Raw genomic sequence first — 25,124 nt, forward strand, 5'->3', positions numbered from 1 at the left:
GATTTCTGTGCCATGAACTAGATCAGAGAGCTGATCCAGCTTAGAAGGGAAGATACTTTTCTTTGAGCTGGCCGAGTTCTTTATCTGGACCGTAGACATCTGTGGGGTTGCAGAATAAAGGGGTAAGAGGGGAAAAGGCCATGCAGTGGTTTATGGTTTGGTGGGGGAAACCTTAAACCTTACTGCTGCCAAGACAATGCATTGTCAAACTATGGCCTCACACATTCCCTGGCATAGAAACACACAGTCTGAGGATGCAAACTGCCTTTGCTCTCTTCTGCTCTGCAGCTGCAGGAATGTTTTTGGAGTGAGTGTAGACATTACAAACTTGTGCTAGCCTTGGTACCATTTACAATGAAACCACAGTGATGTGGGGCTTTGGCATGAGGTGCAACTCCCTTCCCCCTCTAGGATTGTAGGTATTTACTTAGGCAGGCAGGTCTGAGCTGCTGCAGCTTCACCGCTCCTTTAGCGGGATTAGCTGAGCACAGTTAGCTTGGAAGCTTCTGTGTGCCTCTGTTAAGCCTCTCCAGCAGCTATGGATGTTGTGATGCTGTGAAAGTATGACACATGCATTGAACCATTGTGTGGCCCTGGATTAGACACAGCAAATCTTTCTTTCTACTTATAAGTTAATTTATTTTTCCCTTCCTGCTTTCAAGTTAGATGGATGACTGGATTTCATATTCCCAAAGAATGAACGTGGCACCCAGCAGGAAGGGTGTAGGCAAAAGGAGAGGGGAACAGTGTTTCTGTGCTATGTCTGAGTGCCAGTGAATTTGTGACAAACTGTAAATTTGTTAGATTCTTCCTTACACCCAGCCAGGTGAAATTTGAGCCAGTGAAGGAGAGGAGCAGTTTAGAAGAGGGGACAAACAGGAAAATAAAGGAATACTAAGTCTGAGAAAACCAAAAGAATGAAAAGGGGATAGACATGAGAAAGGAAGTGAGAGGATGGCAGCAGTAACTGAGAAGGGGAGTGGTGGAACAGATTCATAAAAGCTGGAGCAAAGCAAGGCCAGGGAGGTTCAGAACCAAGAATGGAAGTAAATGAGGGTTTTAGCAGAATATGTGAATTGGTGATGAACCATTGTAGTAGCCCCAGGTAGATCATTGCATCTGAAGATTGTGCTAGTGCAGGAGAGGAGTTCTATGAGAGAAAGCTACTCACGGGTGCTGAGAGGGCTCATTTCTGTAAGTCACAGCTGCTGCTCTTCTCTATGGCTTAGGCTCTCCTACAGGTTACCCAAAGACGAGGAGAAAGGGGCCCTGCTGGTGAGGTGAGAGAGGTACAACACATTTAGTAGTGTCCTCAGTATCCCTCCCTGGTGCTCTCTCAATACAGCATATGTGAGCACATCATCCTGGCATGCCTACCTTTTGTCCTTAGTTGTCCTTGGTCAGCAGTTGGCATTCCTGTATTTCATCTTTCTCTTGTTTTGATTGCTCTGTTACTGATGATTTGCTGGCTGCCTCTGAAACGAGAATAAGAACCTATTTAATGCTCACCCTGCCTGAGACACTGGCTAAGAAACCAAGAGCTCTTGCTTGGGCCAGGCTGCTGTCTCCATTGCCATCTAGAACAGCAGCACCTGGAAGTGTCTGAGCAGGTGAGCTGCTGGCTCTAATCTCTGCTTTGCTCTTTTTGCTCCCAGGTAGAGCCTGAACAGCCTGTGCAGCATTGTGAGGGTTTAGGATATCTGAATAACCTAGTTTCCCTAGCAACAGTGGTCTCTCTAATCACAGAGATAAAAGTCTACCTCTGTTATTAGTGTTAAGACTTGCATAGTGTGTCTGGCTACAGTAATACTTAGCTTCTGTTGGAAAAAAAAAAGGTAGAATAAAAGCAAGAAGGTCCTTGCGCCTTGGAGATAATTGAAACCTCCATAGGTAAATTTCAGTGCTGCACGCAGCAGTGATAGAAAGAATAGGGATTATAACTACTTCTAAGCTTTTTAATGTGTGAAGGATCCTTGGAGGATACAGAAATAAAGTTTTAAATTCTGTGTGGAGCTTTCTGTGCACAGATCTCATGGGCAGGCTGTGACACTGATGGATTCATTACTTGTTGAGATGTGTTATTTTCCTTTGTATGGATAGGGAGACAGTGATTCAAAGGTAGACTGAATCTTGTTGCAGAGCTAGGAATAGATCTCCTCTTCTGAGCCTAAGTCCTCCACCTGCTCTTGCCTTCAGTTTCTCTGATAAACAGATAAAGGTTTCCCTGTGCAGTAGGAGACAGAACATGTTATGGAAGGTAGAAGTGTGAAGCCTGCTTTTTAGCAGGAGAAAGTGAGGAAAGTAAAAACACTGTGATTCACTGCAAGCCTTTCTGCTAATATATTTTAATCTACATTCACTCCTCCATTAACAGAAGTGGAGAAAACTACAAATTTTGACAGCAAGCATTGGGAGTGAAAATAAGTATTCCTGCCTTAATTTCTGCACAGCAACATGGTCCTGCTACAGCATGTGTTCAGGAGGAGCTGGTTTGGACAAAAGTAGTTTGAAGAAACTTTTGAAGGGAAACAAAACCTCTTGCTTGACCAAAGCATGAAGCCTACATAAGCACCCAGTGCTGATGTTCCTCCTTGGATAATGTCAGCGTTAAACTGTAAGCAATGCCTTGCAGGCTTCTTGGGTTAGAAAGTTGCACCAGACACAACTGAATGGAAAACAGGTATCTCTACTCCTCCACCAAAGTTACATGATGTTAGGGTTTTGTGGTGTGGGGTTCTTCTTATTGTATGTTTTAATATGGCATAAATAGTGCAGGGATGCAATGAGCCACCTAGCCTCCTTCCTCTTTATTATTCTGGTTCCTGTAACAGTCCCTTACCCATCTGGCCAAACAAGAGACCATCCATCTTGTGTGTGAGGAGGGTAGCTGTACTTGTTCTTTTCAGTGTTTCCTCCCCTGTTTGGTGGGGCCATTCTGTCTTCTCTCTGCATGCTTTTACCTAAGGAGCTTTTGAAAATTCCAGCCTGAGATGTGTTTGGCTTGCAGGTGTAGACATTGTGCAGCTTTGGGATATCTAAAAGTTCTTTTGTTTGTGACTGAATATCCTTATTTCAGCAACTCCCTTTCAAGCCCCTGTTTACCAAATCAACTTAATAAGGTGTCTTCTGAACGGCTGGGGAGCTCTGGAAACCTCTAACATCTAGACAAAAGTCTCTTCCAGAGCACATGTACCACTTCTCTCCCCTCCTCCCCATTCCTGTGGACTTGCTCAATCTAATGAGCATTTTGAGGAACTCTTGAGAGCTTCTTGAGCACAAGGTAATACCACGAGTGGGTGGGTGACATAAAATTCATTGAGCTTGTTAAAATAATATTGCCATAGTCCTTCAGCAGCCTCCAGGCCTCATATAGCTGTTCTTAGGTTGGGTGGTATTTGGTATGAATCAAGACAGAGGCTCACTTCTACAGTGGGTTTATTGTTGGATTTTCAGTGTGTTTGCGTAAATTCCCTAGACCAGCTCTCCCTCCTGAATAAGCCACATGGATCAAGTTTTATTCTGTTCCACACAGAGTTCACATCCTTTACTGGAATGAGTCATGCTTTAACTGAGTTTAGTGTGAGGGAGGAAAGTGGGCTTTAAAATGTTACTCCTCCACCCTGCCTTAGTGATGTATAACACAATTATTAGTATGCTTGGCAACTGCTGCTTAGTATGTTCACAGAACCTGGATATTTGTGAAAACAAGTAAAAATTAGTTCTACTTGTGTTCGAGTGTGAATTTAATGCATTATTTTAAACTTGTAAGACAAAAAACCTTTGTTTTTTGTTTTTTTTTGTATGTGTGACTTTGTTTTCCAGAAAGCTCCTTGCTACTGTAAAAGTGGATCTCGCTTATCTCCCTGTGGTTATTTTTTAGTCTGGGGAGAAGAGTGGTGTTTTGTGACCTGTAAGTGAAAGAAGAGGAACGACCCTACCATTTAAGTGCAGCCATGCGTGGCAGTTCCTGTTACACATGGGACATGTGGGCATGACAGGTGAAGGTGCTTTCCAGGCCCATGTAACTCATACGTAAGGTTGTCTCCAGCTTCTCTCAGGCAAGATGTGTGTGAGGCAGTGCCACTGTGCAGAAAGCAAGTTTTGGTCCTCTTGTGTATATTTCTTTGTGCGATGAGGTGAAAGACCTTTTAACCTATGGTACAAGGATCTGCTCACTGTGTCTTGAACATAGATTTTTGCAGAAACAGTCTCTGTATGCAGCTACTAGAAGTACCAGAACCAATTTTACTACTCATCTTTCCAGCTGAAGTTCATTGATATCTCATACAGTAATGGTTAATTTGAGTATTAATACCACATATTCACGATTGGTTTTGGTTGGGTGGTTTGTTTCTGTTATTTGGGGGGTGGTGGTGTGTAGGAGGGAGCAGGGTGGTGGTTTCTTCATTTGTGTAAGGAGTTAGTCTTCAAATGGAGGAGCAGGCAGTCAGTACAAGAGGGCCTCTTAGGATTTTATTTTTGACAATAGGCTGGTCCACTTGACATGTAAGACCTTTCTTTCTTTGTTCCTGAGAGGTCTGGAAAGAGTTATGTTTCTCCCATAGCTGTGTATTATCTAGGATTGCTAAACTGGCAGGTGCATCATCTGTTCTTGTTCAGCATTAAAACCCAGGGTCTATTACTCTAATGCACTATGTGCCTAACCCCAGACTGCAGAACTTTGTTGGAGCCTGCAAAAGGATTAATTTTTATGCTGATGCTTTTGAGGGAGTACTTGAGGGAAGGAGCTGTAATTAAATGAACACTGATTTTAGATACTGGAAAGGACTTTACCTTTTAGGACTTAGAATGACTGAAGTGAGCGTTTGGTGCCAACATGAGTGTAATTAAATTTACACCTCCACTTGATGTATATTTAGCTATCACTGACTCTGGGTTTGCTGATAAGTAATCATAATAGGTGGGAGGCAGGCAGTGCCCTGGTTGACCAGCCTATCTCCTGCCCAGCTTGACTCTGACCAGACAGATTTTTCTCCTGTGTTTTCCAGATGCTTCATTCAGTGGCACACCACCTAGCTATGCCTATGATGCAGACCGTGCTGAAGAACAGAGGCGACATCATGATATGATGCCCTATATTGATGACTCGCCATCATCCTCACCCCATCTCAGTTCCAAGAGTCGGGGCAGCCGAGACACCCTATCTTCAGGGTCTCTGGAATCTACAAAATCAGTGAGTTCTTTTCTGCCTTTTTTGAGTCAGCAAAGTCTTATAGGTTTGCAAGGGCTAGAGTGCTTTAACAGGGAGCAAAGACGGGGACTACCAGCACTGTAGGACAGATTACCTGACATAATATAACAGTGCCTGATTGATATTGTAGATGTAAAGCTAAACTGAGATTTCTAGCTGATGCTGAGCCTGAACTTCAGGGATGACTGTTGTGTGTATGCTTTTTAAGCCTCAGTTTTTCACCCTTTGTGAATTTTAGTGGAGAGAATCGGTGATTAATTGTTGTTGAGAGGGTCTCTAAATACCAAATATTTTGGAAAGCAGACTCTGAAATAAAGTATCCTACATTATGATGTTCATACATCTGTGCACGTGGGTTGTCATTGCCTTTCACAAGGAAAATAAGAGTTGTTTTCAGGTAGATTAAAGGCTTTGATAAAACATCTAGAATATAGGATCTGTTTCCCTTACCCTATGAAAATGGAGTAAGTGGAATTAAAACTGTCAGTTCTGGAGTATGGTTACTTTGGGTAGCAGGTGACCACTTATAATAAATTTGACTAATCACTAAATAGCTCTCTATATAGTCTATGGTGGATAAAAAGTTCAGAAGGGACCACCTAGCCTGACCTGTGGTTTGATGTGGACCTTCAGGATATCCTGCCTTAGTTTTGCTTCAGGTTCAGTATCATGGAACTTAAGGAAAATTTCTGTTTTTGTTTTTACAATAGCTTTGGTAGACTCAGCTGCTTGCCTTGGTAAATAACTCTTGACTCTGCTAACTTCAGTCAGAAACGTCTTAAATATTTCAGCTTAAGTTAACTTGTTTGACTTTCAACCTTTGTTTCTCTTTATCCTTCTTCTATTGTAGAGAACTCAATCCTAAGATGCTGTTTCCCTGAATATCTTTGTCATCTGCAAACATTTGGTTTCCCCAAGTCATTCATAAAAAAACTTAATAGCACAGAGACAACTGTCACTTCCTTCCTGACTATTTCTAAGAAAGCGTAGCCAAACAACCTTGAATTCCCACACTGTAAATGACACTTTGAAATCTGTCAAGTGGCTTAGCTTATGTGTTGCCTTTATATTGTTCTATTAATCAAGGTGTCATGGGAGAAGAAGATGGGTATTTTACAGATATTGGTGTATATGTAGGTCTACACCATCAGCTTTATCTACAGGTTGTTTTTCTTTCTCTTGCATCAGAATGATTTCAGGAGTTGTGACAAGTTCCACAAACCATTGCTACTTGGAATTAGTTATATACATCCTTCTATTATGCTTTATTGGTTAGTGCCAGATCATATGCTTCCTTACTTTTTGTAGGTTGTATGTTAGAATGAGAAGCCTACTTGAGGCAGTGTTCTTGTTCTTTTTTTCTCATTTATAAAAATGCATTGTCAAGTTATCTTCAGGCATTAGCATGTACATATGTTATTATTTGCTTAATTTTATTTGAATATAAAGTATGGAATATAGTTAGCTTCTCATGCTTTAATCTATTAGTTCCGAGATACTATTTTTATCTCTTAAGATGAGAATTCTTAGGATATGCAAGAGGCTTTTGAATGAAGAAGTGGTCATTAGTAAATTCAAAAGCTCTAAGAACATTTTAATACTGGCTTGAGATTTTCAAGTTATGTTTCACAGGATGAAGGAAAAATGCTATGTGACTACATATGGCTGAGGGTTATCTGCAAAGAACCGCTTGTCATAGTGCCTGTGACTGGAGGCTTGGAAGAGACACTGCCTGATATTTAATCTTGCTCTTTATTTGTTTGAATATTTTCTCATAAGCATTTAACAGTAATTAATTTCAAAGTTATGTTAATGGTGTTGGAAGCCTGCCTTTTTAAAGATAGATTTTTAACATACATGGCAGATGTTGCAGATGTTTTATGGCTTCCAGAAGAAAGGGGTGTCCTGATAGAGATTAGACTTCTAATCATGAACCTCAGCTGCTTCAGTTGATCCTGCTGTAATTAGTCCACAAATGACAATACCACTAATGAAGGATGGTCCATGACAAGGAGGAAGAGACTAATTTATAGATGGTTGCAGTATTTCCCAAAGTAATTAAACTTTCTGTCAGCTTGTACTGAAGGAATGTTTTTAGCTGTGGTGGAAAAGACATCAGTAACAAAATAAAGTGTCAAACACTGTGCTGAGCCAAGCACATAAAAGATTTTGGACGAGGAATACCATGTCTTTCCTATTTTCTTTTTCATTACACTTGATTAGGAAAACCCACTTTTTGTTTAGCTGTGTTTGCTTTTGTAGTTGTCTCCTTGCCTTTTGCTTCTTTCTTAGGTGCCTGCAATTCTGAAAACTTTCAATTGTCTTTATGACCAGAGTCTAGAAATAAAAGGTTTTCTGTATGTAACAACATAACGCATGCAGTACATACACTGCTTTGTCACAATACTAAGATTGTGAAGCCATTCAGAAGCTAGGAAATGCCTATGGTATCCAGCCTTGCCTTGTGCCTGTAGCCTTGCCTTGAAGTTTTATGATGATTTTCAATTACACAATCAAGTCCTTTTTTTTTTCTTCCTATGGTTCTCCTGCTTTGTTCAGTGTATATAGTGAATGATACTCACTGTATTCAGTATTTTAACTCTAGAGTTATGTGTACACCTTACAGGACACTGTGCAAACTGCACTCAGTGGGTACAAAAATACTCATTTCCTTTTGGCATGACCATTAACTCCAAATACAGTTGGAATGCTACACAGGTCTTAATTATCCTTGCAATGTTCCTGTGAGATAAGAGGTTGGTATGTTCACTAACCACTGGTAATCAAGGCAGACAGATTATAGGAAAAGCATCTGCTAATTTTGGGTGCTTAATGTGCAATGCATAATGTTCTGCAAGACCAGGCTCTGACTTATAATGCGTTTTTCTTCATTTTTAAAGTAAAATCCCTTTAATTTCACTTTCAACCAACAGTTAACAACAGTGGAGTCAGGCACTGAGAAAATGACATTGCAAACAATGGTATTTTTTTCCCCTTATTGTAATTCTAAGTAATTCTCTTAGTCTTGTACAGGCATAGCAGCATTCTGGTGTGATCCTCATATGCCTTATCCATATTGAGGGCATTTTGCTTTGACTTATTTTTGTGGCCTTACTCTGGGCTTTGTACTTTTCTGCCAGGTGTTTGAGTAAGTCCTTTCATCTCCTTATAGCAGCCTTTGGTTGGGTAACGCATTAGGGTTGCACATGGTCTTCCCAGCCATGATAGAGAAAGCACGAAGTGGCAAAAGCAGTGTCTCTGTCTAAAAGAGAATGAAGAGGAACGTCTGGACTGCTTCTGGAGGGCCTTCATGTTTTTCCCTCAATGTGCAGAGTGATCAACTCTCCCAGTGCCTCATGTTTTGTGTTTCAGAGAGTGAGGGCTGCAGTTGACTTTGAGAAGGTTTGTGGTGTTCTACACCTTGTCATCTGGGATCTGTTTTCTGATTCACCACCACCACCTGAATCATATAAGCACATTTAAAATACACTGGCTAGTCTCTCTCCAAACTATACCACATCAGCCACCTCTTATGTGTTCATGTTCCATTTGCTATGTGTCCATTGCACAAACCATCCAAGGACAGTAACAAGAGGCACACCAGCAGTAGCTTTGTCTGTGACCCAGAGAGCACATCATCAACACGGGTGTTTGTAGTGTGGATCTCAGCATCCCTTGACTTGTCATTTTTGTGGTAAGGAGGCCTTAACAAATGTTTCTGTTGAGCAAGCCATGTGGTACCCCTTCTTCTGGCTTTTCCAGAATGTCATGCTGAGCTGCTGGTGCATGTCCTGGCATAAATCCAGTGCTTTTGCCAGACTTTGTTGCTTTGAAGCAAGCATATAGGGGAGAGAGGAAAAAGGAGAAATAGGTTCCACTGATGTTTAAGTTGGTTGGTTGTTTAACTTCAAAAGTTATTTTATTTTCTGAACCTTGCTTTCTGTAACAGTTGAACTGTTGTGATTGAACTTACAAATAATTCTGGAAACCTGCCTTGACAAACGTTAGCCCAGGTGTTTGCCAAATAAAACAGTGATGGCTTCAGAAGGTTTCAGACAGTGTTTAGAATAGGTACTAGCAATTCAGCCCCAGAAAGAGAAAGAATGTGAATGTGTCTATCTTCTCCATAAAAAAGAGTGGAGGAGATACCTGGGTAGAGTTCAATGAGGACAGAGGGGGAGCTTGCTACAGTGTTCTCGGGGCACAGAGAAGCTGAGAGTTATTGCTGAGAGTTTACAAGGGCATAGCTTGCAGCTTGAAGGCTAAAGAGAGGGTGGGAACCTGCAGTCTTCATGATCTTATTGCTGCTACTCATGAGGGAAGAGGTTACAGCTGTGGAAAGAGTAAAAGTAAGAAAGGCCTTTCAAGATCTTGCCAGCAAAGCCAGGCTCAAAGGGGTGTGTGTGGCTCTGGAGGTGGGCACAGGGCAGCTGGTGGAGAGGCTGGTTCCATCCTGTCCCCCAGAAACAAGAAGAGGAACTTTTCTATGTTGAGAAGTTGAATTTTTTGCCAAAATAGGTCAATTCTTAGGTTTATCATGCCCAGGAAGGCAGGAATGCTAAAGCTGAGCAACTAAATCCTACTTTCTGTTCTGTCTGGATGGAAATTGGCTGCTACTTGGAGATTTGCAGGTAGAATTTCTCTTCCCTTTTCTGCTGTGAGGGCCCTGGTTAGCCCAGCACTGGCCTGTGTTGCTGACCTTCAGACTAGGTTCTTCTGTTCTCAGTCTGCCAGCCATGTGGAAAGAGGGGTATGGCAGAGCAGGTTGTAGACTTTTCTTCCAGCTTGGTCCCAGGGGGGGCCAGAAAATCTGACCTCTGAAGCTACATCGCTAAATGGGATTACTGGTCTACTTGGTAGCTCTGTTGCTAGCTGGTCCTTCCCTCTCCAGCATTTCCAAATCCTTCTTCTTTCTTCCTCTCAGTATTCGGTTTTGTTTGGTTTGTTCTACTGTCACTTTTCCCTCACCACCCCCAGCAGATGCAACTTTTCCTTTTTATTCTCCAATTCTTTGCTCCTTAAGGGCTCTGCCTGGATGCACAGCCCTTCCTGAGGAGAACTGGCACACCAGGACTGAGGTTATAAATAATGTTGGCTTCTTTCCCTGCTCCTTCCCCTCTGTGCATGGAGCATGATTGTCTTGATTACAGAATTCACCCTGTTTAATATCACCGAGACAATGAGACACCTCCAGCTTGTTTAGCAGATGCTTTCAAAGATATTTACACTTAAAAAATGGAAATGAATGTGTTTTCTCTTTTGTAGTCAGTCAGCTTCTCTATGAGATTCTGAGCCGTCCTTATGGGAAACTTCTCCTTTGAATGTATTCACTGCACAGCATATGAACACACTGTACCAAAAGAAGGTCTGAGAGTTAAAGTGCCTTTTATACGCCCACTTTGAATCACTGATTCTCTTTACAGAGCTGTGCTGGCAGCAAGCACCCTGCAAAATCTGATGTATTGTGGTTTCTAGATCCTTAATCTGCGTTCATCCAACATTTGCAAGAAAACACCGCTGTTAATTTAAACAGCAACCAGAAAGCCAGAGTTCTCTAAACAGCGTCAGGAGGGGCTGAATCTGTCTAATCCTTGGAGCTAGTGAATCTCAAGCTCGCTGTAATTGAATACAACATGCAATGCCAACCTGGTTAGTAAACTAAAGTACTTAGGCTGACAAGCTGTAAACACATTGAGAACAGCCATGGCTCAGGGCCAGTGTTTCCATGTGCTCTCATATCTTCAGTGCTTCTCACCGCTCTGACTGGCCTTGCTTCAGGTCGCAAGATTGCACTTACGGCTGTGACTCAATCTTTTGAGTTTTGAGTCTTTGGAATAGTAAGAAGCACCACCCAGCTGTGAAGAAAACACCAGAACCTTATTGGCATGAGATACCCATGAAACTTTATATTGCTTTTCACCTTCCCTTTTGTTTCTTTTATTTTTTAATGTAGTTCATGAGGAGCAGGAGCAAAGCACTGGTTGTTCAGACCTGGCTGGGAGTTGGGTCCTCACAGCTCCTATGGCAGGCAGACAGGAATGCTCTGGCTGCTGCCCTGTGATAGCCTTGTAAGACAGTTTTGGTCTGAAACATGTATCGAGGTAACCAAAAGATGGAAGGGCAATAGTGAAAGGCTAGAAATGAATGCTGGCATCAAAGAGGCAGGGACAGAGTGAGAACATGAAATACTGGTCGGACTTGTACAAGTGAAAAACAGGCTAACCAGGCTGGGTGGGAAGCATGGGGTGGACTGCTGACCACCAGGCACTCCCTGCTGAGTGGTTAGAGTTTGCCAATGCAGGCATCTCCCACATCCTGCTGGGACCATCCCATCTGTGCTTTGGTTAATAGGTGTATTTTTCTCTAGCCAATCCCAGCTCCTCCCCTTGCTACAAGCAGCTCAAAGATTTTGACTGCTTCCTTCTTGCCAGGGTAGGGGAAAGGAGTTCTTGGCCTTGACAGGTCTCCCTGAACTGATGGGAGCTTGATGCTTATGCCCAGAATGTTGCCTCTCTGACCTGCCCTTCTGCCTGGAGTGCAGAAGCAGAGAAGCCAGTGAGGGTGTTGTCACAGTCTTGCTCTTTGGTTCCCTTTTTGTCAGATATGGGCAAAGCAGAAGATGCCCTTGGCACTGGGTGCACCACATCTTGGCGTGCTGTCTCGGAAAGTCAGTCTCTTTTTATCTCTGCCTGCTAATTGCTGTGCCTTGTTTTAGGTGAGCAGGTGAGCCTGTTCCCAGTTCTGTAAGTGAGGAATGTTGTAATACCAACTCATAAATTTACTCCTCTTCTTCCTGATGTAGGCACCAGCTCCCAGTGAATTTCTCAGGCCTGGAGTACATTTCATAACACGTGTGACTTAAAAAGCACCCTGAGGCTGAAGAAGCACAGGGGCTGTTCTCCAGATGTTCATGTAGCAGCAAGAGCTGCTGCTCAGTGCAACCCCAGATGATGTTCTCAGAAAAGGCCTCCCTCGGCAGGAAGCTCTTGTCAGGGCATGGGCCCTCAGGAGGAAATACAGAGTGGCAGCACAATGCAGACACAGCAGCACCATGGTGTCCTATTGATCCCTGGCACAGCAGGAGCAGCAGGAGATCGTTTTTTTTCATATATGAGGAATCTGTATGTAAATTTGAGGTATTGCATTGGAAACCTTGTCATGTGCTATGTGATTGTTGGATAAACTCCCCTGAGGGTTTCTCCAGCAACTGCTGTACTGTAGCTTAAAGCAGCCAGGCCCTGCCCTGTCTGGCTGCATCTGAGGCTGGTTTTGCAAGGACCAAGCTTGGAAAATACTCCTATTAAAAAGGGTTTTGACAATACCGTGGACTTTGCAAAGTAACTTTGTGATAATGGCCAGGAAGGAAGGCCTCTAGTGTGTCCTGGGAGATGTTTGTCTCTCTGAAAGAACATCTCTTTTAAAGAGAGGAAATTAACATTCAGGCAGAAAATGCTGTCCCTGTCAGCTGACGGTGCCCAGCAAGAACTGGCTTGTAAATTAAAGCTTTCATTTGTGAAGAGGAAAACTGCTCTCAATGCCATAAGGAAAACAGTTGTGCCACTGTTGTAATGAGGAAGTTTGGATTATTTAAATAACCTGTGATTGTGTGCTGCTCTTTACAGATGTTCCAAACATATTCAGCTGGCTTTTAATTCCTCACCTCCTCCAAGAGAACCTGCTAAAGAGCATTACAGTGCTTTGTCAATATTGACCAGTTACCTCATCTTCAGCAGTGAGGACTTTGGATCCCTGTTAGTTTTTCTCAATGCTTCTTTGTGAGGCAGTGTTTTTCTTTTGTAAATGTTATAAGAAACCTTTGGAAACCACAGAGGTATTGTGTTTTCCTTGCAGCAAAGCTGCTACATCCCTGCCTCTTTGGATGAAGGCAACCTTTGTTAAGCATCATGGGGCTGTCTGTCTGGATTATGTGTATGTAGCCTGCCTTGCAAAATGGTCCATGAGGCAGCCGTCCAGGCACTGCTGGTACACAAATCATAAGGAATGGTCACAACATTGTTGCACATTTCTCTTTGAGCTGTAACCGGCAGTCACCCGGGTGCTCTGTGGATGCACAGAATCTGTTTCAGCATTCATTTTACCATGTAGTTTGTCACTGGTGTTTTCCTGAAATCTTCTCAACACGACTGTTGAATTACAAATTCCTGGCGTCTTTGAGACGCCCTTTCAAGATTTTGAAAGGCACTGTGGTTCTTCCTGAATGTCACTGAAGGGGTAGAAAGGAAAGACAAGTTCTTCTTTCCATGTAGTACCTGATGCGCATGTAAATTTTACTCATTTCCTTAGAACAGCTTCTGTCTGCCACTTTTATTTAAGAGGTTATGGTGGGATTTGACACCTCGCAAATGTTTTATAAAATCTTTTAGCCTAGAAAATAGCTTGTGAAATGTAATGAAAGTGTTCAAAAATGAGGGTGGTTATTGATGAGACTGAGTCCAGAAATATCTGAGACTGTTTCTGGCTTCATGTGGTGTGTAGGCTCAAAGTCACACTTGGAATGTGCTACTTACTGTAAGCTTACCTATGTCCAGGATATTTTCTCTCCATAATGAACATCATATATGTACATCTGCAGGGTTCAAAGCATAGGACCTAAAGTAAACCTAAAGTAAATGGAGGTTTTTTTGTCAGCTGTAGGGCTTTATGTTCTGTCAATAGAGTGGTGCATACTGCTATGTTTCCTGATCCTCCTGCTGCTGAAATCAATAGGTGAAGATTCCTCTGGGTATTAAGAGGGGTAGGAAGAATGGAGCCCTGAACAACCTACCCAAAGCCCTTGAGAAGTATCCACCCTTTCAGATCCATCTACTGACTCTATTCTTAGAGACATTTAACAATATAAAAAGGTTGCAAGAACTGGAAAAAGCTATTTCTGTGAATGACAGAAATAAAAGGGACTGAAAATAAGACTTTCTAAAAGGGAGGTGTTTCTCATGATTTATAACCTCCATTGTTCAGCCATGGGGGTTTTAGGTTTTTTTTTTTTTTCAGAGCTTATTGAAACACTCCATTTCATTTTACCAGGTTAAACATTTTCCAGGTAACAGTTTTGGTTAAGAACTCCTTTATGGAATCCCAATAAGAAAATCAGCATGTGCCTTCCAAGCAGTGCTGATTATTCCATCCTCTGACTAAAAATAGACATTGTGCAAGCTGGCACTAAAAAATAATTTGGTGAACAGTAGAGAGTGGGAGAAAGCACAGCAATCTTAACAGCAGTGTCAGGCTGGAGCTGCTCTATATTCATGCGCATCTGTGGAGGTGCAGGAAATGATCCTGTCTGCAGAGATAAACATGGTTTGGGATTAAGATCATGGAGAACTCTTGTGGGAGGAAAGAGTGAAATGCACATAATCCAAGGGTCCTTGTGATTTGTTTAGGAGGATAAATGCTGAATTTTGGAGTTCTGTGGTTTGAATTTAGTGAAGAGGTCTGGGCACCTAATTGAGGCACGGACGTTATAGGACTAAAGCCAACACCTGTAAATCATCTGAGTGACATCAGTTGCTAGGAAATACAAAAGTCTTTGGTTTATGTTTCCCTGTTTCTAGAAACAGGACACTGAGCTCAGGTAGGTCTTTTGCTTGGTTGGTTTTTTTTAGTCTGGAAGTAAAAAGCCATGCCCAGTATGCTGTGGTCAGCTGAATGATACCTTTAACCGCATCCTCATTCTTGGCTTTTTTTACCTCTTCTCCACCTTTTTTTTTCTTTTTTTTTTTTCCTCTTTAACATCTTTGTAGAGTGAGCCAGACCTGGAGAAAGGCCTGGAGATGAGAAAATGGGTCCTATCAGGAATCCTAGCCAGTGAGGAAACCTACCTGAGCCACCTGGAGGCTCTGCTGCTGGTAAGTGCTGGTGGCAGATACCATTTCAAACACTGGTACTTGAATTTTCATTGCTGCTTCCGTCTAGAGCTTCCCAGAACTTCACATATCATGGGTTGCAAAGGGAACCTGTTACTCCTCTGATAGTGAGAGAGAGGCTTAAAGAAAGGACTGGATACGAAACAACCAGGCAGTTATTAGTGTAGTAGTATCCAGGAGCCCTATCTTTTAAGTATCCTGTGCTAATTATTAGACATATTGTTGTACAGTTGGACAGAGATGAAGGAAATTGATTGCAAAGGGATTTTAATGGCACCATTAATATCCTGGGGAAAATCAGGTGTGACTGATCCCCACGAGAGAACTTGTTAATGTCGCACTTTCAGGAGTTGTGTGAATGCAAATATCGCTTATTAATAGGATGAAAATCAGCTCTCTGGAGGGATGTGTTGTACTGTGGCAAGGGTGAATGTATTTGGTTTGCATGATAATGATTTCCTTCTTTCCTCATTTCAGCCTATGAAGCCTTTGAAAGCAGCTGCCACCACCTCTCAGCCTGTGCTGACTAGTCAGCAGATTGAGACAATATTCTTTAAAGTGCCTGAGCTCTATGAGATCCACAAAGAATTCTACGATGGGCTCTTTCCCCGAGTGCAGCAGTGGAGTCACCAGCAGCGTGTAGGGGACCTCTTCCAGAAGCTGGTGAGTCAGCTGCCATCACCAAAGGTCCTGGTACCTCATTCATCTCACAGGTGCTGGTGTGGTTCACTTTGTGCATAGACTGAAAGGATGAAAGCCCATACTTCACTGAAGGGCCTGCAGCAGAAGCAGCTGTTTCATTGTCTGTAATTAAAGACTCCAGCAAGCTTTGCTACTAATACAAATACAATATCAGAGAAATGTTGAATCTCCAGGGTATCTGCAGTGTTTTCAAACCATTTGCTTTAGAGGAAGATGGCAGAATGGTAGTGTTTAAAAGCACACTTTTTAACACCAACAGCTAAGTGTTTCTCATTCTTGCTGAAGTCCTTCACATGTACTTCCTTTCTGTGATGCATTGCTCTATCTTCTGCTGATTTTCTCTAGTTTCTGGTCGTCACCTTTGGTTTGCTTTCCTGGCCTCTTTTCCCCTTGCTGCTGTGCTGATCCAGTCAGCCTGCTGCTGAGAATCCTCCAGGCAACCTCAACAAAATTCTCTTAGTGCAGAACAGTACAAAGGCATATACAGCATACTCCTGAGACTGAATAAAAAATACTGAGTTTCTGAGCCAGATGACAAATTGTTTGCATTCTAGGAGATTCCTTTGGCCCCTTTAGCCTCTCCCCAAGCATGTGCAGAGAGTAAAGGATTAAAGAAGCTGTTTTTTTCCTTTTTAGAAAAGAACCTCTGCATTCTTGAGGTGCCTCTGATTCTCAGGGTAGGAGTGACATTCCAGTGAGGGGTTTATTGGATAGGAAGGGTGCTTTACCAGGGTCACTCAATTGTTAGCAGCTGTGGAGCCCAGCACCAGCCCCATCTCCTATGGAGCAGGAGGAGATGGGCCTGGAAGATGAGGTTTTCCATGCATGCCAGAAGCTCAAGATCAGAATATTGGAATCTGCTTTTCACTGCCAGCATGTTTTAGCCAGAAGGGGTCAAGTTGGTATCTTGGTGAGTAGTTCATGGTATGCAATTTGAGCAACTGGTTTAAGAAGACCAAACCACCTGCTGCTCGTTGGAGGGAGTAAAGATAAGGCTGCTGAAAGTGGAAGCCTCGCAAACTGCATTGGAAGTGTAGTGCAGGAATGGAGATGGAACTAACTGAAGAAGACCTCAGTATATTCTTTCCCACTGCTGGCTGTTGAGCAAGCTTTGAATTGCCATACAGCTACTTAAACCTTTGTTGAAGGCCCTTTCTTGCTGATGATCGTCGCAGGTGCAGGAGTTAAGCCTTTCTGGCACTCTGTTATGTTTCCCTGATTTTTCTGCATTTGTGACAGAATCACTGATTTTGTTGGATTAGTATTGGAAGCAAAGGACCAAGTTGCCCTAGTGCAGGAAGATTTGAGCTAGGTTAGCGGTTTCAGTTTCTGGTGCTTTAGTAGAGTATCAGTGGGAATTGTGAACTATTTGCTGGATGAAATGAAGCTAATAATTCTTGGCAGGCAATGGGTAGCAGCTAGATGAGATAGCAAGATCATCAGGCATTACAAGACATCTATACTGGATGTACATCAAATCTTTTGGAGCAGATTGTTTACTTGTAGTCATGTCATGCAATCTCATGATAAATCCTGGAATCCTTGTAATTATCCTGAAGTCCCTGGGGCCATTCATTTCCTTTAATATCATGCAAAACAAAGCACTATAAATTGAAGTTACAGACAGTGCATGCATAGAGTTTTAGAATTTCATGTGGTCTGGAGCAAAGTGCAATCCATTTGCAAGATCAGTGACTGTTATTCCACCTTTTTCCTGTTGAAACTAAAGAAAAGAAAGATGCTAGGCATGTGGGTGTGAAAAACACTTCTCATTTTTGGGGAGTATTTTGTACACATTCTTAAACTAGAAAGGAAACACTTTAGAACTGTTTTTAGAAATGAAGAAATATTTAACTAATATTATCACTGGTAGTTTTCAAGAACTGAAAAACTTTCAATCAAAGGGTGGTTATTTCTACAAAGCTGGTTTCCTTTTCAGTGTGCTCTTTTTAATGGAAAAAGAGAAAATTTAAACCAGCATGAACACCGTGCGTGAGCATTATTGCTTTGATTGGAAGCTCAGCTTATAATGAAAAAGGTGATGGCATGTTTAGAGGAGGAAACCAAAAACTCAGAATGGTTGTTCAGGAGTAGCAAGAAATGGAAGAGCCACATAGGAATGGAGAAGCTTTACAGATCTGCTGTGTTGGCTGGCAGCATCCAAACCTGAATGTCATAAGCCCTGCAAATGATCAGTAATTCTGACAGCAGCTTCTTCACTGAATTGTGCCCCATTGGCTCCACAGTGCTGGGGCGGAGGTCATCCCTGTTATAAGTGAGCCTGGTTTCCTTCAGCCATAGCTGTGTTATTTTGTATGAGGGTTGAGACTGGTTCCTAATCTTCCAGTAAAATGTGTCCCAGGAAACAGGTCACTGTTTCTCAGCCTCCCTTGTGAAGGGAGCGTTCTTCTCAGAGTGGCTTTTTCTCTTCCAATGTCTCTTGCACAAAACTCCGTAGGGAATGGGAAACGCAGTCATTGTAAGGGAGCAGGAGAGGAATCTGTGGAGAGTTAACTGCTCTGCCTGTTGCATTTCTTGGGCAGAAGTGTAAGGGAAGTTCCAGAAATAATAAGGTAAGTGCAAGTTCTGGTAACAAACTTCTCTGTAATGGAGCCTTTCAAGGCACTCCACCTGTTGGCTCGCTGCTGACCATGCACTTGCAAGCATGGTCAAGCTGCTGAGGTGTTTACAAGCACAGCCTGTGGAGCTCTGCAACACAAAACTATCTCTGCAGTCCAGACAAGCTTGGAAGCTACCCAGGGATTTCCCGAGCTGGATCTTATGTTCTCTGGCATGAATATGGGTGCGATTCCTAAGTCAGCAAGTGGAATTAGTACTAAGACTCAGTGATAATAGTGGCTTATTACTGCACTCTGACGCCTGCTCCATCTTCCTCTGGACCAATTGCCCTTCTGCTGGAAAAACTGCCATATTCTGTCACATAGTGCTGCTGTCACTGCCTTCCAGTTTGTACTCTGGATCTCCCTTCTATATTTTCAGCACTTCATTGCCTTTATAAAGGTGTCCACTAGTGCAGATATGGGTTAATATCTTGATTTGATTTAATGTCTCCATCATCAAAAGCCAACAAGTAGCTTACTGGGGTCACATTTGTGCTGTTGGGCTGAATCATTCCTGTCTGATTCATATTTTATGGCAAATAGCAAGCAGTTCCAATTACATCAAGGAGCTAAGATATTAATAAATACTAATCTGGCAGTTCAGAAAGGAAAAATTGAAGGCAGTAATAAGGATGTCTCATTCTCACAGGCTTCCACATCCTTCACAAATGAACTCCTTCAGTATAGATTGAACCAGGTGCATGGGATCACCTGTGCAAAGCTTACGGGTCAGAGATGTCTTTCTGGGCTTGCTTAGCATTCTGTGTAATTCTGTGGCATGATGGGACATGACCTGATCACTGGATTACTGAGGCTGGCCGTCCCAAACTCTCTTCTTCCACAGCATTCATTTGATTTTGTTTTGCTTCCTGCAGGCCAGCCAGCTGGGAGTGTACCGGGCCTTTGTGGATAACTATGAAGTTGCTATGGAGACAGCAGAGAAATGCTGCCAAGCCAATGCTCAGTTTGCTGAAATCTCTGAGGTAATGTCACGGTGTTCAGACACACGAGCTGTCTGGATCTGACTAATACCCTGCGATGTCACTCCTGTCTGTCCTCCAAGAATCTTTGCAGCCCTGACTTCTGGAGGAGGAGTTGTGAGCTCCTCTTAGACTCAGTGCTTCAACTCATGTTCTTACAGCCATTTATACGTTGGGCCTACAGAGGTTGTCACACAAACAGCTTTTATGTACTGTCCCCACCCAGGGGATTTAGTAAAAACCAGCATTGCTTTGAACTTGTCAGCTCTGTGCCACTGTCATGCACTTCTTAGAAGGGCAGCTGTATTTGAGTTGCTAAGGTGTTTCTCTTGCTAATAATGATGCTGACTGGTGTAAAAAGCCATCCTTACTGCCTTGTATTATGGCTGTCAGTGGAATTGTAGGCTTCACTGGCACGGAGAGGGGAAGGAAACTGTGTATAAAAAGGCAGGCATGTCATTTGTAATCTATAGTATTATTCATTGGGCTGCTTCAATTTCCTCCCTTTAAGAGGAGTACCTCATGTCAAAGCATTTTGAATGCTTTTTCAGGCTCCCCAGGCCACCAGCTTTGCCTGCAAGGCATGGTCTCATTGATCCTTGTATTGAGGTGATTGTATCATGAAGAACTCAGGTGCCAAGAAAAACTTGAACTTATATGTGTGTCCTTACAAACAAGCAGATAAATAATCCGAGCTCAATAATACCGGGGTGTTTATTGCTCTGAAAAAACTCCTGAGTACATTCAATGTTGCATGTCCCTTTGGATTTTTATAATAAAGAGGTAAAATGCGTTCCCTCTGTGAAATGAGGCTTGGTTTTTGGGACCTGCTGTACTACTCATCAGACTGCAAAAGTCTTCTATTCTTTCCTTTCCTGAGGATTTCCATCAGGTTCTGGTCCTTTGCCTGACTGACTCATTAGTAAAGTAGCTTCCCCTGTGCTTACTTTTCTATCAGTACTAAAATGCATTTAAAGGACATAACCATTTAGTAATATGTATAAATAGTATTATGGTAGTTCCTAGAAGACAAAATAGAGATTAAGGCCCTAGGGTCCTGGGCTCCTTGCAAATGCCTTGGTTTTGCTGTTTTCTGGAGGATAACTCTGAAATTGTGCTAGTATCTACTGTATTTGGAATGATGGTGTTAATACTTCTGCATTTGTGTCTTGGTGAGGGTTTCAGAGCTCAGCACATTAGTGGATGTAGCTTCATAGTCCGTGTGCAAAGTGAAGAGTCACAGGCATTGTTCTTTTCTGCCATGAAATTGCTGACTTGTCCAAGGTCACCCAGCTCTGAGTACAGGTATAAGAAAGTATAACCTGGGAGTACTGAATCCTAATCCAGTACTTTATATGGTGGTGTACACATGCTGTGACAATGGCTGCATCCTTATGGATATGTCTTTCTCCTGCAGGTGATATAAAAGCTCCACCATCCTTGTCACTAGTGGTAGTTCCCTGCTTAGCTGCATCTCTGTTGGCATGCACTCCTAAGATAATTGTTTAATATTTGAGATATGTGGGTGCCTGTGACATGGCAGTGGTGGCTTTACCAAGAAGAAAAGCACATTTTTCCTTTGCTGACTTGCATTGTCCTCTATTCACTCTTAGGCCCTTCCTTAGAGGAGCAGATAATGTGTTACATTCCTGTGTGATATTTCAAGGCGATTGACCATCTACTATGTGGGTTTTCTTTTTCTTTTAGAATCTAAAGGCTAGAAGCACAAAGGAATCTAAGGATCAGACGACGAAAAATTCCTTGGAAAGTGAGTGATCCATGCAGAGGAAACTGGTTTGTCAGGACTGTTGGAGGCTGTTGCCAAACCTCCACTCTCCCTTTTTCTTTTTAAATGCTGGAAAGTTATGGAGTCTCTGCCTGGGACATCAGTTCCCTTTTGCTAAGTAGCAGAGCTTGTGCACAGTAAGCTGCATGCATGCATGGGAAAGCCCCTGTCCGGTTTAAAACCTCATCAGTCCCTTTGGGCAAAACCAGGCCAAGCGAAGGACTGCTGTGATTTTAAGAGAACACCTGCTACCCAGTGATAGCACAAACACAATCCTACCACTTATTGTTATATGGGCTTTGCCCTGTGGTAGCATCCAGAGAGCTTGGTCAAGATCATGTTTCGTGGTGCTTGGCTCTGTGCACATAAGTATAAGATGACCCATGTTATAACAAGCTTCCATACTCACTAATATAAAAGCCAGTCCCCTTCCTGTTTTGGCCCACTGTCAGGATTTGGAAGCACTCAACATGTCACGCAGAACTCCAGAAGGAGGAATGCACTTCCAGTCTTTCAGGGACCTCTTTGGCAACTTTGAGTGCAAGAACCAGTTCTGATCTGTGCAACCAGGCAGATTGCCAGGGAGTTATCCAAAGTGTCCCATGCTGTGTGCAGTTGTTCTGTACTACCTTTTGTGTTCCTCAGCCACTGCCTAGCAGGGCATGCTCACAAGTGGCCATGTGTTTGCTGTGAAGCATGTTTATTTTGTCTGTGTGTTCATGTGCGTGTTATTGGCTGTGCAGCACATTAACCTTAGAGAAGGGAATTTTCCAGTAGCTCACTGGTTAATAAACCTGTGCCTTTACAATCAGTGGCAATGGACAAGTTCCTCTGTAGGGTTTGTATTTAAGTACCTCTTTCTTATGTTTCTGCTTTTTTGTTCACAGCTCTATTATACAAGCCAGTCGATAGAGTGACTCGCAGCACACTTGTTCTGCATGTAAGTATCTGAAAGATGGTTTTCAAACTTTAGACCACTTTCTTATTTTCTTTGCCCTTTAAATTTGCCGTGGAGATAAAGGATTGCAAAAATAAACCTGTCATGATGCATAAGAGCCTTTTACATTTTCATTAAGGGGAGGGAGTTCATTGGTATGACCCTGCTACTTCTGCAGTGGTGTTACCAAAAAGTGCAGAGTGTTATTCTCTTCCTTTAGAAGTGAAGCCTTGCTTTAATCCGTAAGAAGAAGCTGGAGCATCTTGTCCAACACTTCTAGTTAGGGGCCTTCAGAACCTTCTGCTTTCCAGTGCTGCTCATAGCTCTGTTCTTTATTTGTGTTCCCGGTGTCAGGATTTGCTCAAGCACACTCCAGTGAGCCACCCTGATCATCCACTCCTGCAGGATGCTCTGCGGATTTCACAGAACTTCCTCTCCAGCATCAATGAGGAGATCACTCCTCGCCGGCAGTCAATGACTGTAAAGAAGGGGGAGGTGAGTCTTACTGCCTTCATTATTTTCTCAGTTTTGAAGAGTTGGTCCTTTTCTGTAGAGCAGACTAGGAAGTTACCCTATTAATTTGTTTGTTGCCAAGTTACAGTTTATGCAGTGTCCCTGTTCCCTGAAGAATGTGGTACAGCTCCCCTTTGTTTTCTGTTCAGAAAACAGTTTGGAGACCCAGAGGAGAAGTGTGATGAGAGTTTTGTCCTTAGCATTGTTATAATCATTTGTCTTACATAATTTCTGTGATGGGTATTGCTGTGCATTAAACGGACTTGTATTTTACCTGCAAACTGAAACCAAACGGGAAGCCTGGAAGGAGGAAAGGGTGAGGAAACACCACCTAGAAGCTGCAGTACTGGGAATTCAGTGCCCTTTGTCCTGCAAGTCTTGTTTGTTGTCTCATTTTGTCAACTGAGGAAGTCTGCAGCTGAGAAAAGGAGAGGCTGAGCGGTTGGAAGCTGAGGTAGAAGCTCAGACATTAGTCACCAGGGCCTCAGTGATAGTAGATGGACTCATTTAAGTGCATGTTGATTGGGTCATAGAAGATACAGCAGACTAAAATGCCCCCTTGCAGATGTTCTCCAGTTGTCTGTCAGCATCTCAGTGAAGGATGCAGGCTTGGACATATGTCATGCAGAATCCTAATGAGTTGCCAGAGCCCAGGCAGAGGGGCAGGCTCAGGGGAATGATCCTGAGGATGTCTTTTTGGAGTGATGTGTTTGTCAGATCTTAACCAGAAGGGGAGGCTTGTCAGGATTGGGCTCAGCAGGCCTGTTCACACTCTCACTGGTCCTGCTGTGACTCCATGTATGATTTGGGGAGGGAAAGAAGGGGCAGTATCCAAGGAGAGGGCTGTGGGTGTGCTGGAGGAGACTGGAAAACCTTGTGCTCTCCCTTACTGCACACATCTTGTATTGAGCCCAGGGAAGAAAAGGACTTGCTTTTGATGCTTCCCATAGTTTGCCTTTCACTCTGGGAATCTGATGGTGGATACTTTCTGCAGTCATTTAGCATTAATATCCCACTTTTTTCGAAGCAGTAATACTGGATACATTCACTCTCTGCATGGCAACCCAGAGACACGAGTCTGCTCCCAGCTACTCTGTGTGCATTAGTGAAGGCTGCGTCTTCCTACAAGCTACTCAGCTTGGGGTCATAGCTGGGTTTTGTTTATGGCTGTAAATCTTTCCTTTTCTGCTTATCCTTTCCTCCTACTCATCTTGCTGGTGCTTCCCCGAGGGTGACAGGACAGCGTGCAGTTTGCATCTCCTAATTGACTGCTCTCAATGCATAATGCATTTTTATTTTAATGAATCACCAGCTTGCTTTGATGGCTTTTTTCATTATTTGTCTTCCTCCCATTGAAATTTCCTTGGTGGAAAGGAAGGAGGGAAAACAGCTTTTTCCCCTCATGTATTGCTTAGGTGCTGATCTCAGTTATCTTTTTTCCCCAGTCCTCGCCTTTTGTGTAGAATATTCTTCTCCTTTGAGTGCATCGTGGGGAGGAGTCGAATCTCCTTTGCCAGCCTCTTGCTCCAGCTCTTTTTTTCAGGATTGCTTTGAACTGGGGAAAGCAGCCAGTTGTTAATTTCCCTAGTGACAGGCTGCTGAGGAGAGGAGTGCAGGTCAGGAGAGAGTACAGGCTCATCAGCACAGAATTCCTCCCTTTTGCAGGAGTAATTCCCTGCTCTGGGAGCGTCAACTGAGTCTGACCTGCCTGCTGTCTTCCTGCATGATGTCAGGTGTCCTTCCAGCACAACACCCCCTTGGCTCTGCTTGGCTCAGGAGGCTTTTATCTAATTCTAGACGTAGGCATATAAAGTTTTCTGGTTTAATTTGCTGGGCTAAATGAGTATTTCAGGGTGTGCCAGGAGATGGGAACAAAAGGAATAAAACCAGAGGGACAGAAAGGGCCATAACAGGGAAGGCAATATTGGTGGGTTAAGCCTACAAACACATAGTTTGGTCCTTGCTGCCTGCCAGGCTGACTGTAGCTTGTCTTCTCTGCTTCGTGGTTTGCTGAGGGAAGCCAGGAGAGCACCAGACCCAGCCTGGCAATACAGGGGAGCCAGGAGGACTTTTGGGTCTGTTTCCCATTCAGCCTGATCTGCTGCATTCTCTTGCTCCCTCCTTTTCTTCCCATCTTCCTACTTTAGAGGTTTTGCTTTCTTTTTGATGGATTATCCGCAGGTACTACTTTGCCAGCCCTCTAAATAAGCAAACGAATGGGTGGAGGGAAAAGAGGTCTGAGTAGCAATGTGCATTCTGACTCTGAATGCCAGTGGTGGAGAATCTTCCACCCCTTAGGACCATGGAGCAGGCATTTTATTTTCTCACTGCTGATTTTTTTTCACCACTGTCCTCCTGACTTAAATGGGGAATCTGTTTAAAGTTCTCCCAGGGATGGTCCCTTGGGGCAGCAGGAAAACTAATGCTTTGATGTGCAGGATGTGCCACTATTATGTACCAGAAGGAAAGGAGCAGTAATAACCTTTCTGCAT

The 25,124-nt window shown here is 43.1% G+C and overlaps 1 protein-coding gene across 1 annotated transcript in view; it reads left to right on the forward strand.

The window, feature by feature from the left end:
- The window catches only part of BCR (BCR activator of RhoGEF and GTPase), a 100,041-nt gene that overhangs the window by 42,360 nt on the left and 32,557 nt on the right, over nt 1-25,124 (forward strand). Inside the window, exons 2-8 of the mRNA XM_061465948.1 lie at nt 5,010-5,194; nt 14,971-15,075; nt 15,571-15,756; nt 19,292-19,399; nt 21,104-21,164; nt 22,070-22,122; nt 22,474-22,614. Of these exons, the coding sequence (XP_061321932.1) occupies nt 5,010-5,194; nt 14,971-15,075; nt 15,571-15,756; nt 19,292-19,399; nt 21,104-21,164; nt 22,070-22,122; nt 22,474-22,614 (839 nt within the window). The remainder of the gene's footprint in view (nt 1-5,009; nt 5,195-14,970; nt 15,076-15,570; nt 15,757-19,291; nt 19,400-21,103; nt 21,165-22,069; nt 22,123-22,473; nt 22,615-25,124) is intronic.

Source organism: Pezoporus flaviventris, unplaced genomic scaffold, assembly GCF_033815535.1.
Source record: "Pezoporus flaviventris isolate CSIRO_AGI_PZ_B2104156 unplaced genomic scaffold, CSIRO_AGI_Pfla_v1 ptg000041l, whole genome shotgun sequence".
NCBI classification, from domain to species: Eukaryota; Metazoa; Chordata; class Aves; order Psittaciformes; family Psittacidae; genus Pezoporus; species Pezoporus flaviventris.